Source organism: Thamnophis elegans, chromosome 15 (assembly GCF_009769535.1).
Source record: "Thamnophis elegans isolate rThaEle1 chromosome 15, rThaEle1.pri, whole genome shotgun sequence".
NCBI classification, from domain to species: Eukaryota; Metazoa; Chordata; class Lepidosauria; order Squamata; family Colubridae; genus Thamnophis; species Thamnophis elegans.
This window is the reverse complement of record NC_045555.1, coordinates 20,840,060-20,856,189: the sequence shown is the minus strand read 5'-3', so window position 1 is coordinate 20,856,189 and position 16,130 is coordinate 20,840,060. Positions and strand designations below refer to the sequence as shown.

Below are 16,130 nucleotides of genomic sequence, written 5' to 3'. Positions count from 1 at the left end.
TATTTTCATTTTCTGGCCACACATAAGGTAAGTTGTATATACCAAACAAATGACTCCAATGGGTCATTAGTTTGGTATATAGACCAAGGTGTTGATTGTTTATATGTAACTAACACACTGTTGAAGTTAAGTGATTTCTTTATGGGTTTTTTTTCTGACCATACAATATAGTTTTGTTTATATATCCTGTTTTATGCACTACTGATTTAATTTTCTTTTTTCAATGGATTCCTATATATTGAAAACAAGGTAATGTGGCATAAATAAGTAATAAACTACACATGGGCCAATTAAAAAAATATCCAAGGATTAAATTCAAGATTTTACATTATTTTAAAAGAGATGGGAGGAATAGTGGTTCTGCATCTTAAAGTATATTATCATGCTTCCTTTACATTATATCTTCTTATGGCCTATTTAGTTCTGTGGTTCTATGGATGTCCTGCAGAAATAATCCTGGGTTAATGCAAACAGAAATAAACAATCTATAAAAATAATGCAATAATAAGCAATACTTTGATGCCTGGAACAAATATAGGAAAATAATTAGTCCATAAGTTTTTTCTCACTTCATTATTAAACTTATATAATGAGGAAAGTACTAAGAAATTTGAAATAACTTAATTGGATTGCAATATTTAATTATTACTAAAATGGAAATAACATTTTTTTTGAAATGCAGTCTATCCATTTAAGTGTATGTTGAGGAGTCCGGTACACTTAAAATACAAATTTAGTTTCAAATCTGTTGGTGCCATTTTAATGTTTTTTTTTTTAGAACTTTGCCCTATTGATATGATTGATGTGGCATTATTGGAGACCCAATTCTTTAGTCTGTGATTGATAAATCCCACTGGTAATTGAGTTTTAGAAATGTTATTTAACTTTTGATAAATCTATGTGATGGGTTCAATCGCCATCATAATACCCATTAAATGAGAAATTGCAAAGCATGTGGCCCCCATGGATTTATCAAAAGATACATCAGTTGAAACTACGGCTACTCTTCTGCACTAGGTTGAAGCTAGAAAATTCAGGTTGAAGCTAGAAAAAATATTTAAAATAATAGTTTTGTAATAATTGATTTAAAGTTATTATCCTGGCTTCTCCCTATACTTTCCAATACAATATTTTTCAGCTCTTTGTAACTTAGAATTCTTCCAAAAAGTTAGACCTCTAATCTCACCAACTTTGTGGCTGCTAGCCATTTTTGCATACTAACTGATGATCTTCTTTCATCTTGTGAATTAAAAGGATTCTTTTGCTTCAGGAGGTTTTACCTTGCTTATTTTCAGATCTCTCCTTGCCTTTCCCTTTAACTGTTTCTGCAGTTCTGCATTGGACACCAAAACTGTCAGATCCAACTTCTACTTTTTAGCCTGTTCTCAACTCCCAAAGCTACCTGAAGCAGCTCATCTGCCTCTTATGTAAGCTGATGAAAGGATTTTTATATGGATATATCTGCTTCATTCCTTCCATCTTTTGGAAACCTTGAGCTGTTTCTGGGAAATTATTTATATATTTATTTATGTATCGAATTTATATGGCTATGTGTCATCTCATGAGAAGTGACAATTAAATAAAAAATAAATAAATACGTAAAATCATCATCATTAAAATATAAAACAGTCATTCTTAAAATATTAAAAAAAACACAAAGCACAAGAGAGAATGAATATTTAACCACGATGGTGGAGCCATCTTAGAATTTCCCTGGAATTCTGAAGCTAACCTCACCATAAAGTGAGTGTTATGGCAGAGAAGACCCTCCTTATGGCACCTGTCAATTGTAAGTTCCTAGCCAATGAGACCTGCAACATGCCTTCTCTGCCAGATATGGGAGAGACAGGCTGATATAATCAGAGAGGGGCCCCTGAGATAACCTGGTCCCATTCTATGAAGGGCCTTAAAAGTTAAAACCAGCACCTTGAATTGGACCCAGGTATAAACTGGTAACAACTGCCTGGAGCAGTAGTGGGACTCAAATAATTTAACAACCAGTTCTCTCCCTAATGATCAGCTTGGTAGGCATGGATTGGTGGCCAGGTGACTGGGTGGGCGTGGCCAAGTCAATGTCACTCGTGTCAATGGGCACTTTGCCTTAGCTGCTACAATGTAATAAGGATTAACCAGAGAGGCAAGGCAATAAAAATTAGAATGTTCCCTTCCTGCCTTCCTTACAGGATTAGCCATATAAGTGGAAAAAAACAAAACAAAATGAGATTTCTTCCAACAACCGGTTCTCCGAACTGCTTAGAAAGTTAACAACCGGTTCTCCTGGGTAGGTGCGAACTGGCTGAATCCCATCACTGGCCTGGAATTTAGTAAACCATATCAGTTTCTCGGCAGATTGCTGGAAATATAATCTGTTGCAGCCTCTTGATATATGTTTTGTGTCCAAAAGTCTTCCTTAACTTTTCCCTTTGGGCTTTATACTTGTTCTGTCCTTCAACTGTGTTTTAGGTGTTATTTTATCCACTTCAACCTTGAATCAGGTTCTGGCTATTTTTGTCATAGATCCCACAGCTGCATTTGTCTTGTGTGGCTGGTTAAACTGTATTTTTCTGCTTTCAGACAGAATGTCAATGACAATTATTTACTTTATTGGAACTATCCTAGTAGTTCTAATGCTGAAGGACAGAAACGTGACATTGCTATATAGAACCAGGAAGTTTTTTTACATGCTGATTTTATCTAGTTAAATAGCAAATGTTTAAATGTTTGTTCAGTGCATTACTATAAATCTTATGCAGGTGTGATTGTAATGTCCTGCTCAAAACTCTATATTGTTTAAAAAAGTTCTACAAACAAGTGGTAAATTATAACAAGTTAAGTGAAAATTTAAATCCAAAGTTTACATGAACAGAACAAGGGGAAAATAGGAGTCAAGATACGGATATAAAACTATTTAAACAGTCCTGTGCCAGTGACATTCAAACATCAAATATAGTTGAATTTCAGCAACTGAATTTTGAGATATATTCATATAGCTGAATATATGCTTTTTTTTTTGCTCATCCTCTATGCCAGCTTCTATTTCATGAAATTTAAAAGGTATAATTTTTCATCTCTTTCTCAAAGTTGAATTCTTAAGCTCAGCCTCTGATTGTCATGAATGATGATGACGCTATCCATTCGATTGTGTCTGACTCTCTGTGATTCTATGAACCAGCTCTCTCCACATTTTCTGATCTTTTACAGCTTCTTTCACTTGTTTTATGCTCTGATTGGTGTCAGCTTTGATGTAGCCTAACTACTATGTTTTGGGCAGCTTCATTTCCTTTTACCACCAACCATTCTAAGCATAACTGCCTTTTCTAGTAAGTTTGATTGCACAACATGGCCAAAAATAAGTGAAGCGGAATGTTGTGATTTTGCCTTCTAGCGATATGTCTGGTGTTATACACTCCGGCACTTGGTCCAGTCATCATAGATACATCTGCATTTTTGTGGTACTTAATAGCATTCCATCTTATTGCAACTCCAAATCATGCCATGTTCTTGGCTTAGATAACAGTTCTTGCATTTCCTCCTTTGAATCAATCACATTTTAGCCAGAAGAGAAAATTACTCTCCTATCATTATCTTCTCTTGGAAACAGTGTCTCTTCTTTTCATGCTAATCACTTGAATCAGGTAGACTCGTGGCAAGAAGCTACTTTCTCAGTTTTCACTTTTTATTTTTTTATTTTATTTTGATTCAAACATCATTTTCCATTAAAGAGTGGGTATCTGGGTACATATATTTTGTACAAATATTTATACAATAACAATTACAATTTACAGCCATATTTATTATTTTATCTATTCTTAACTTAATACTAATACTAATATATACCATACCTAATACTATAACAATCCTCTTCTTAACTTATTTAACTTTGTTAAAATATTTTCTCTATTTCACGCCTCTGCTTTTTTCCACTTTTTATATTTATTCTCTAGCCATTGATAACATAATTCATATATGTTATAATAATCAGATTGTTCCTTCTCTTTAATTTCAAATATTAACCTATTAATTTCTGCACATTCTAATATTTTCCTGATCATCTTCTCCATAGGGATGTCTTCATTTTTCCAATTTTGTGGAAATGCAATCCTAGCTGCAGTTATTAAGTGAATTATAAAATATACATTTTCTTTACTGTAAGTTTCTGGTAAAATCCCCAACAAAAATAATTCAGGTTTTAGATCAATATGCTGTTGTATCATCTCCTCCAATCATATACCTATTTTTATCCAATGTTTTTTGGCTTTTACATGTCAGCCGCATATGATAATACGACCCCAGTGTCTGGTGGCATTTCCAACATTTCACTGATTTATCTTTAAACATCTTTGCCAACCTTGCCAGTGGAAAATGCCATCTGTAAAACATCTTGTACAAATTCTCTTTATATGCAGTTGACTTCTTCACTTCTTGAGTTCCAAAAAAAAAAATCATTTCTCTGTTTAGCCACCATTAGCCACCATTAGGGCTTTTTATACTTAATCACAATTTTTAATATATACCGCCCCCCCAATCATGGCAGCTTCCTCATGTTTTATTACTTCTAGAAGCCTGTTTAGTTCTTTTGACTTTCAGTATCTTTGTTATCTCACCTTTGCATCTGGTCTCCACAAATATTTCTTTTCTACTATTAAATGCTACATTACCTTAAAGGTCATAGGTTAATGGAAGTTGATCCAAAATTCTTGTATTAACTTGCACACAAATACCTTACTTTGCCTAAGGTTCATGAAGGCTGATGAAATTTTCAGGCTGATGAAATTTTATTGTCTACTTAATTTTTAGTCATAGGGTCTATTGAAAAAGTCAACTCTTCATGGCTTTCCTAAGTATGGCAAAATTGGGTCAGGAATTATGTTATTTGGGTAGATGTCACTGGGACCTAAAAAGAGGGAAAATGCCCCTATTAGACCTTTTGGTGAAATGATTCACTGACCATAGTCTCCTTCAATAGTTTATGTTGCCGGTTCTGTACTGCAATTATTTCTCTGCTACTTGACTAGGCAGCAAATTTAAATCTATCTATATAAAAATGGCTGTGGATGTATGTTCCAGCATAACTCTGAAACGCCTCAAATAATTTCAACCAAACTTGGTACACAGATGACTTACTCTCTGGAAACAAATACTGTGGGGGTAACACACCCCTGACACTCCTTGTGTGTGTTCTGTTAAGATACAGCCTGTTGTGCCGTAAAATGACTTCTACTGTACAGCACAGTGGAATTGCCATTATAATGGCTTCACAGTACTCCACAAGAGGCCTCCCTCTGGTAAGAGGGAAAATCCAACATTAGAAATTTTGTTTGGTCTGGATACTTCCCCCTTATAAATAAATTCCCGGGAAACTCCAGGTTATCGGCTATAATATATATATAAAAAGTCCAGTGGACTCAAACCATTGGCTGGAACATACAAGATAACACCACCACCACCAACAAGAGATAAAATCTCAAACTACACAGGCCAGATAAAATGACCAAAAAATAACATATATCAAACCAGCCTGACAGCAACTTCCATTTGAGTAATCTACTAATGGTCCTTAATTGATCAAACATTGTCACCTGAAACTCATCAACTGTTGTTACAAGTCATCTCCTTTTTCTTGACCATACAAATCAGCTCTTTCCATTTTTGCACTTCTTTGGCCTGCACACTAGAGTGGACACTCACAGCAACAGAGTCCACTTGCATTTGCCAATGAATTTCAATTGAAGTAACTCCTGACAATCAAAAATTCAATCACAGTGTATTGCTTAAAGCATAATGACAAGTATTCACTGCAGGTTTTCATTTCAAGAACAATGGCAACATAACCTTTTCCTCCCAACAAGGTCCTACTAAATGAAGTGAAAGAACAAATGCTAAAATGTACACGAGAACATCTAGTACATCAGCACTGCCACCTTATGGTGACTTACAACAGTGGGTCATTACTTTTCATTCAGCCCTTGTATTGACTAGCATAATTATTTATTAATAACGAAAACTAATTGTTTTGCTTAACTGTTAATAAAAAAGGAGGTACAGGAATTGAATTACAAATAGCAATATTTATTAAGATGTGATTGCTTAAAAGGGAGTGTAGATTGAGGCTGTGTCTTCATGAGAAGTTATAGTTTTCTCCGTGGGCTGGTTTGTCCAAATTAAAGTGACCAGAATATTGTAGGCTTGGAAATCAGAGACTAGTTATTGTCAGAGTATATTCATGAACTGGAATAGGGCTTAGTAACAAGGTCAGCCAATGGGAGCTGAAACACTTTGGAGCCTGGGCATGGCTTAGCTCTGTAGCTCTGAATCTGTGCTAAAAGCTAAAACTAGTCTGAGCTGCTGGAACTGAAACTTTTCTCTTCTCTCTACCACGTTGGAAGAACACTCCTGGTATTGTATATATGTCTCATGTGTTATTATGTATATAAAGAAGTTATTGAAAACTGCTGAATCAGTTACCTATGTGTGTTTTCTGCATTTGATTGCTGCAACAAACTCTGACAGTGATCTTAGAAAAAATGAGTTAAGTAGTATTGAATTATAGTATTGTTACATAAAATTATTTTCTACTCCAAAAATCAGGGCTAGAATGTATGGTTCAAAATTGCAAGAAGCAGATTTGGGCTATTAAAAGTAGATTTTTAATTTTAAGATTTGTTTGACTGTGAAACCAAATGCCTTAAGGCATGGGTGTCAAACTCGCCATGTCATGTTGCCATCGCGTGACATTTCACAACATTTTTCCCATTCACGGAGCTGGGGCAGGTGTGGTTAGTTTGACAGCCCTGCCTTAAGGGGATAGAGGGTTCTCTTTCACTGAAGGTAGCTAAGAATAGGCTGGACCCTCATATATTACATCCTGCATGTACAATAGTCCTCAACTTACAGCCACAGTTGAGTCCAAAATTTATGTTGCTTAATGAGAAATTTGTTAAGTGAGTTTTGCCCCATTTTATGACTTTTTTTGTCACATTTGTTAAGCGAAACACTGCAGTTGTTAAATTAGTAACACAGTTGTTAAGTGACACTGGTTTCCCCATTGACTTTTCTTGTCAGTGTTCTGACTTAGGCTTTCTGATACAGTAAAAAGCACATGATTAGGTCCAAAAACCCTCTTTTTATTTCAAAGGCTATGAATTATATTCATTCACAGCCCATAATGACTCCCAAATAGTTATAAAGAGTCCTACAGTAGGCTGCCAAAGTCCTTCGGGATAAGGCTGGTAAGCACCCATCTTTATCTTCTTTGAAAACGCTGCCATAGACTTAATTGGCAATTAGTTTGGCAAGGCCACACGGAGCAAAGAATCAAAACGAAGCTTCAGAAGGTAAACTGACCAGCATGAACCAAGTTGCTTCCTGCAAACATGTGCCTTTGCTCCTCCTTTATGTCCTATGGGAGGGGCCACCTCCAAGCCTTACTCCCAAGTCGTTCCTTCTGTCTTAACTGTTCTTGCCTTCTGGCCTTCTGGCAGCTCTGCACATGCGGCGCACTGGGAACAGGGGGATCCTGTTCCTCTGCCTCGCTGCTGTCCAAATCTTGAGGCTCCGGAGGCAGCACATAACTCCCAGATGGCCCTAGCTCCCTCTCTGTCTCCAACGCAGAACCCACGTTTGAACCTTCCTTATACTCCAGGACTGGCCCATGTTCCTCCCCACCTCCTCGCTGTCTGACTCTGCTGCCAGCTCCGCAGGCTGCTGGTGGACCACAACAGCCAGAAGGTTGCAAAAGCAGATCACATGACCCCAGGACCTTGTAACTGTCATAAATGTGAGTCAGTTGTCAAGCATCCAAATGTAACTCATGTGATCATGGGGATGCTGCAACAGTCAAAAGTGTGAAAAATGGTCATGTCATTTTTTCAATGATGTAACTTTGAATGGTCACTAAGCAAACTGTTGTATGTCGAGGACTGCCTGTAGCTAGAAACCTGAAATATGGATTTTCAGTTGAGCAAGAAATTGGCCTGGTGGTGTTTAGGTTCTTTTAACTGTACGTTTCTATGGCTCTTTTAAGTCTCTGTCCATATATTAGAGAATAAACTTCACAAAACACAAGGAAAATTATGTTCAAATATTAGAACCAAGTTGTTAAGCAAGAGAAAACAGTCCAGGTACGGATGATACAGCTGATACAGGATGCAACCTGACTTAAAGGTCAACAGCTGTTGGAGCATAATAAAAAATCCCTGTACTGTCCTAGTCAGCTCTTGACTAACAGCTCTGCCTTTATCTTTGATCCACGTGGGTCCCTTGGTGGAATATTATATGGGGTGAACCAACCTTGCTCCAGGCAAATAGGTGCTGAATTCTTCACTTAGGGAGAACTATAATGTTTAGAAATGAATCTTTGTGACCGACACAAAAGGTTGGCAGTCCAAAGTTAAGTCAATAAAGAATTGTTAAAGCTACATCAGGGATAGTGGGTGCAATTGTTTTCTGTTAGAAAACCTAATGATATCTTTTAATTGCAACTATTGTCCAGATGATTTGTAGAAATTTGTAGAAATTAATTTCACTGATGGATGATGTGCCATCAAATAAGAGTTGACTCGTTATAGCGGAAATAGACTTACTCCACAATGATTTGTCCAGAGGTGGGTTTCAAATCCCAGCGCTACCAGTTCACTCATGTATGCGCAGAAGTGCCTGGGCGGGTAGGCGGAGCCTCCCACCCCCGCCATTACCAGTTTGGCTGATCCAGGAGCAACCCACCTCTGGATTTGTCTCCAAACTCAACCTTCAGGTTTATGCAACTACCTTGTTACTGTTCCTCCTCTTCTTCATTGGTCTTCTACCTTTTCTAAGATTATGGTGTCAGTGTTCCAAATAGCATCCAAAATTAAATCAGAGTTCAAGGGAAAGTATTGCTCAAAGTTCCAATTTATTAAGAGAGCCATGTTGGCACATCTGGGGAAACCCGAATCTGAGCTTCCTGGTTTTTCCCCACCCAGTTGAAAGTTCAAGCTCTTGCCGCCACACCCACAAGCTCATCACATGGTCCAATCTTCCACTGCCATGCTGGCAGTTCTACCCATCCAGTTCCAGTCTGGGGCAGAGTTGGATTTGATGGTAAAGGAGCGGATAGGTGCACTCACCATTGAGTCATCTTCAGTATTATCCTCCTCCTCCTCCAAGGTGATAGGGGCTTCCCCAATGGTAGGACTTTCCATCTCCTTTGGTTGGAATATGGCTGCACACCTGACAAGTAGCTGGATTTTTTCTCTAATGTGTGCAACATGTAAAAAACTGAGCCTTGTCATTTGTGCTTCAAGTGAAAAGTGTGGACTGATTTGTTCGATGATTCATTTATTTGTTCTCTTGGCTGTCCATTGTATTCCCAGGAGTGTTTACGAATACTAAAGTTCAAAACTGTCAATATTCTCTCTCTATTCTGCTTCTTCAAAGTCCAACTTTTATTTCTATAGAATGTCACAGGGAATATCATTATTGCACTCTTCTATTTTTTATTTTTTTTTAGGTACAGATATATCCTCCCACCTGCATATCTTCTCCAAGGTCTTACTACTCTATCAATCAGGCTCAAATTATCTCTCTAGCTCTCTGGAGGTTGGGAAAAACATACTGTACTTCGTAGGGAAATGGAAATGTATATATAACAAGGAAAAGAAAAGGATGGGAAGAAGGAGAAGTGGAGAGATGAAGGGAGAGAGGGAAGTGGGGTGGGGTGGAGTTGGGTGGAGGAGAGGAGGGGAGAAAAGCTGAGGGAAGAAGAGAAGGTAGGAGACAGAAGAAGAGGGAAGGAGAGAGGGGGAAGAAGAGTGGGAAATAGATTGGAGGAGAGGAGTAGGAGAAAGGGAAGGAGAGGGAAGTGGAGAAGAGGAGAGGGGGAGGAGAAGAGGAAAGGGAGGAAAGAAGGGTGGAGAGGGAAAGAGAGAGGGAAGCAGAGGGGAGAAGGCAAGGGAAAGGAAGGAAGGAGAAGGAAAGAGATGGACTGTCATTGTAAAACTGAAAATGTAGCAATAGCAATAGCAGTAGACTTAGATACCGCTTCATAGGGCTTTCAGCCCTCTCTAAGTGGTTTACAGAGTCAGCCTATTGTCCCCAACAATCTGGGTCCTCATTTTACCCACCTCGGAAGGATGGAAGGCTGAGTCAACCCTGAGCCGGTGAGATTTGAACCGCTGAACTGCTGATCTAGCAGTAGCCTGCAGTGCTGCATTTAACCACTGCGCCACCTCGGCTCTAATGTAATGTATTATAAAGGAAAATGCATATTAAAAACATTTTTTTTTTAAAAAAAAGGTTGGGAAAAATGGAAGAAAAGAGAAAATGAGGATGATCAAGCAGCAAGAGTTGGTTATACTAGCAATGGATACAGTGTTAGAACATTTGTAGAATCAGGCTAGGGCCAGATCACGCTGGAGAAAAATCTATCTATTATGGTCACTAAGAACTGATTTGGTACACAATCTGTCAATCCATCCATCAATCAATGGTCAAGATAGAGTGTGATTCTGCGTTCCTTTTCTAAATACAATATTCACATATTGTCTCAAGCACATTTCTGACAGAGGGATAAACTACAGCCACTTCCAATATGTAGTAACATTTTAAACTTTCTGATCTATTTTTTCTTTTTGATGAAAATCACTAATGTTGCTTTTGCTACTGGGTGTTGGAAACTATTGTGTTTTTCATATATCCATCTAGAGTAAAATACCTTAGTGATAATGGAAAAGTTTTGAACATTAATAAAGGTTGAAATTCTGAAGAGCAAAAAAAATATATGGAATTATTCTAATTGAAATGTGCCTAAATTGACTTATTTAAGTTTCAAGTGTTCTATAATAATATCAGTCACAGTTTTACTTATAACCGCTTACATCTGCAATGTACCTCTAACACCAACAAGCGAATTCTGCCTATCCAGCCCTTCACATCTGGCTGACTATGCAACCAGCAATAATTTTAATATTATTTAATAATATCTGCCTATCCATGTCCTGGGTAGGAACTAGGTAGTAGACAAAAATGCCAAATCCAGTCTAAACATTGACTGACTATGTGACCAACCATATTTAACAAAAGGCCACACTACATGGATCTGCACATATCCTATACTCATGATGGTGAACATATGGAACGCATGCCACTGGTGGCACATGGAGCCATTTGTTAGGGCACGTGAGGCATTGCCCTGTCAGCTCCAGCACACATGTGCATGCTGCCCAGCTGACTTCTCCCTTCTTTTTCGGCCGTTTTTTGCCCTCCGGAGGCAACCCAACGTGAAATCTGGAAGAATGGACTTCCACTTCACGTGCATACCCACACCAATAATTTAATCACACTCCCTGCGCCATGCCCCCTGCTTATGCGCACATGACACACACCCCACTGCCCTGCACATATGCGCATGGCTTTTTAGGAGCCTCGGAATGGCTTACTGGAGGCTGGAGGCCACAAACGGCCGGTTTCCCGACTTCAGGTGGGCCCATTTCTTGCCCTCTCCAGGCTCCAGAAGCTTTCTTGGAGCCTGGGGAGGGCAAAAACTGCCCCCCCTCCCCCAGAAGCCAGAATCAGCCTGTTTACCAACTTCCAGTGGTCCAGGTAGGTCCGTATTTTGCCCTCCCTGTGCTACAAGATAGCTTTTGAAGCCTGGGGAGGGTGAAAAATGGGCCCACTGGAAGTTGGGAAACGGCCTCCCCCGTCCCTCCGGAGGCCTTCCAGAGGCTGAAAATGCCTTCCCAGAGCCTCTGCGTGAGCCCTGTACTTAACTGGCATGCTTGGAGACTCCTGGGTAGGGAAGGGCAGTGTGGATGGGCCAACAGAAAATCAGTAGTCCAGCGTACACAACAGCTCGCGTGCCTGCTGATATGGCTCTGTGTGCCATAGGTTCGCCATCACGGTTCTTTATAGTATTTTTAATACAGCTATCCTCCAGCTAAACCTGGCGTACTCGTCAATCCCCTTACAGTTGCTTTATTATCCAATAAGGCTTCATTCTCACAGTCTTGTTAATTAAATTTCTTGAAAGGCAAAAAGAGTTTAGATTATAGAATCTTAGAAACTGGCTATGTGTAATGCATACTTGTGTGCTATTTAACCTTTCATTCTACTTTTCATTGGGATATTTAAATCTTGCTTCCATATCGTTTATGCATTGAGAAATTTAGCATTGCAATGTGTGAAGGACAAAAGACCTCAAATCAAACCTATAAAAGTACTGTGGTACCTTAGTACTTGTCAATATTTCATTCCAGAAGATGTGAAAAACACTAAAACTGATGGGTATCAAAAAAACCCACATGATTTATCACAAGACCTACTATTTTGGTCATAAGAAACAGTGAATCATGAGGCCTCTGGCATCAGCAAGTTCTTCCTTGCGCATCAACTACCAGGAGAAAGATGAGTGCCGAGATAAGATTCCTGCTTCAAAACATGCCGAATACTGAATTTGATGAGTTTTGAAGCAGCTGAGTAGCCAGATATGACTGTATTGCTTCCAAATACAATTCTTTTATTTTTTTAATCTATGATCAAGTTATATAAAGAACTAGACAATCCGTGCCCTGTTGGGTCATCATTTCAGAGATATTTCCTTGCCTAAACAGAGAAACAGAATGACCACAGATGGGAAAAATAAACCAGTAGGAGCAGGAACAACTACTGACTTCCTGCTGGCTTCTCCAGTTTCCTTGTGAGAAGCTGGCTGAGAGCATCAGAAACACTTCCTTCCTCCCTCCCTCCCGCCTTCCCTCCCTTCTTTTCAGCGGGCAGGTAAGGAGGCTGCTGCTGGTTGGGTGAGGAAATGAGAGATTGTGAAACTAGATGGGAAATTGGCAGGGAACATCAAAAATGAAGCTAACCTTATTGTTGCAGTAGCCAGTAGCACTGAAGCAGATAGAAGATTCCCACATTTCATGTCCTCAAGACTTAACAGGTCCTGGATTTTGGACACATTCTGTAAGTTAGGCCATTTGAGGTCCAAAAATTATCACACTATGGTTCACCATTTTGCCCAGTTAAAGGTCATGACAACAAGAGAGTTTGAAGTAATATACATTACTTCAAACTCTTATCTATGGAGGATAAAGTATTATTTTAGTATTATAAGAGCCAGGGTGGTCCAGTGGTTAGAGTGCAGTACTGCAGGCTACTTCAGCTGACAGTTCAAATTTCACCAGGCTCAAGGTTGACTCAGCCTTCCATCCTTCCGAGGTGGGTAAAATGAGGGCCCAGTTTGTTGGGGGCAATAGGCCGAGTCTGTAAACAGCTTAGAGAGGGCTATAAAGCACTATAAAGCAGTATATAAATCTAAGTGCTAATGCTATTTTAAAGAATACATTTTCTACACTCACTATGTAGACTTAGTAGGTGAATAATCTGTGCTACATACATGCATACATACATATCACACACAGATGCATGTACAAACATACATACACATACATATGCATGCATACACACACACACACACACACACACACACACACAACTAGCCATCTACCTATTGTAGGGAGCTATCTGATATTCAAGTGTAGTGTTTACAATATCAGATTATTTACAATGCTGATTATTTAAAGAATGGGTTCTAATCGTCCATATCTGGCAGTGAATGAGAAACAGGAAGCTGTCTGTTAGATGGATACCTGCTGAGCCAGATGAGGATTATCATTAATTCCAGGCTTTGTTTGGATGCCTTCTGTCACTTGATTCCTTGCTGAGCAGGTAGTTAGTGTGTCATGTTCCGGTCATCCTTGTAATATGAAAGAAAGCTTCTTTTTCCATGAGAAAGCTATCAAATATGGTGAAGCCAGGGGGCTTCAATCCAGTATCCAGCTTGTTTGGTTCAGGAACCTTGAAATTTTCTCACTATGTCCTGCCATCCTCCATAACTCAAGTTTAAATTGCTGAGAAGGATATTATATATGATATTGTACTTTTACTTTGCATGCAAATTGAAATGCATTGTTTCTGTTTTGGGAGTTTAAAGTTGTTTCTATATATATATATATATATTTCCTTAATCAATGTGCATAATTGTGTACTTCTTCTATATGTGGTGCTTTGATCAAATCAAGTGCTATTCTGACTGATCCTAGGATCTTTTCAACATGTTAGTCTGTTTATTTTTCCATAGGTTGTCAATGCCGCCGTAGCTCTTGCAGCCAAGCCCAAAAGCCAGGTGGTAAAAAGCAACATGGAAATGTATAAAGCCACCTGGGAGAATCACATACGTGTACTCACAGAAGCTGTGGATGACATTACAAGCATTGATGACTTTCTTGGAGTATCAGGTGTGCCACTTTCAATTTCTTCTTTTCCCTTTGAAATACCTTTTTTTCCTTTAATGATTATTTGAGAGATGGCATAATTCCTTAGGAAGCTAAGATGTATCATCCACCTTCTAGAACCTAGCCAGGTGTGAAATTAGTGTGAAGGAAAGTGAGTCTGAAGACAGAAGAATGCAATTGCTTCTGGTACCCAAAGGAGCTTATGAAAGATAGCAGAAGCATTTGGCTCCTTTCACCTGTCCTCTACTAGAGGAAGCACAGCATGCCTTGAAATATCCAACATACTGTGGGATGTCTTTTAATAAAAATCAGTAGCAAGCCCAAGTAACTTTGAGATACTATATGTATCCTAAAGTGGGAGGGAGCTAATTGGTGGATCCAATTCATACTTGAATTTTAAGGTAAAACTAATTATTAATTGCACACAATTGTAAATATGTTCTGAAAGAGTTATTCAGCCATATGATACAGTAAACTTTTTTGGTACACTTCAAATTCTATCCATTAGCAGCAAAGTTCAGAAGAAACCATTAGCATTCAAGACAATCTCAGAAAGTAAAAAATGGCAATTTAGCCAACTTGGGCATTGATATTGAATTTAAGCAAGGTCTCATATATGAGGGACACTGGAACACTAATGTTAGAATGTCTCTATGTACCCATGTTGTGACTTATTTGATTGATTTTATGTATTTGGCTTATTACTGATCAGTGGGAAGAATCCAAAAATTTAAAAGCAATTAAAACATACAGGACACATACTTAATTGTATTATCTTATCTAGAAGGGGTGTCAAACTGGATTTCTTTGATGGCCGGATCAGTATTGTACTTCTCTGCAGGCCAGTCATGGAGGGGGGGGGAGATGGGACGGATGCCTCCTGTGGCACACTGCCAGCCAAAATGAAGTATGGGGGGAACACACGTCCCCCCGCGCCCCATTTTGGCTGCTTCAGCTACCACAGGGTGGTCCTTTGCTATTTCTGGTCTGGCCCCATGGGCCAGATTTAAACACCCTGCGGGCCAGATGTGGCCTGCGGTTCTTGAGTTTGACACACCTGTTCTATAGGAACAGAATCAAACTTATCTGGTTAAAACTTTTAAAAATGGTAAGAGGATTAAATGTGTTAAGGCAAGCAGTTAAATACTGTGGGCAAATTTAGATATGTCATCGAGAATTGCATTACTGTTACTGGTGGAAAAACGGGATATAAATGAAACAGAAAAAGAATTGATTTTAAATTTGATAATGGGAGCTAGATTAGTGATGGCTAAATATTGGGGACGAAATTGGGATATTCAAAGAAATGAGTAGTATAATGAAATTTGGAGTATGGCAACAAGTGATAAGTTAACAATACAAATTAAATTTTAAAAAGGGATAATCAAAGCAAATAATTGTAATGAAATATGGGGGGATTTTAAAAAATCAGTGTTGGTGGAAGGCAAAGGGAATAAACCTACTCAAGAATGTATGTTGTTTTGGAGGGGATAAGGGCATAATTGTAATATATTGTATATCCTTTAGTTGTTATAGATGAAGAAATATAAGGGGGGGAAGGGTCTCCAGTGTGTACATTCAAGATATTTGATGAAGAGGTTTCATATAACATGTATGTGATCTTTTAAATAAATAATTAACAGAATAGATCAATATATGGATGCTGTCCAATTTAAATTTCCCAATTCGTCATTTGTATTTTCCTGACTTTAAGCATATCCTCATAGTTCTCTTAACCTGCTCCTGTCCTATTCTGATATTGGTTGAATTCTAAACTGATTTAACAAAATCGTTTGACTTTGGCAATAATTTGCTGATGACAACAGGCACATCCTCCCACAGATAGCGCCCCTCCTGCTGGCC

General features: G+C 38.6%; 1 protein-coding gene across 1 annotated transcript in view; it reads left to right on the top strand.

The window, feature by feature from the left end:
* CTNNA3 (catenin alpha 3) overlaps positions 1-16,130 on the top strand; it is an 878,552-nt gene that overhangs the window by 576,544 nt on the left and 285,878 nt on the right. Inside the window, exon 10 of the mRNA XM_032232234.1 lies at positions 14,114-14,270. Coding sequence (XP_032088125.1) covers positions 14,114-14,270 — 157 coding nt within the window. The remainder of the gene's footprint in view (positions 1-14,113; positions 14,271-16,130) is intronic.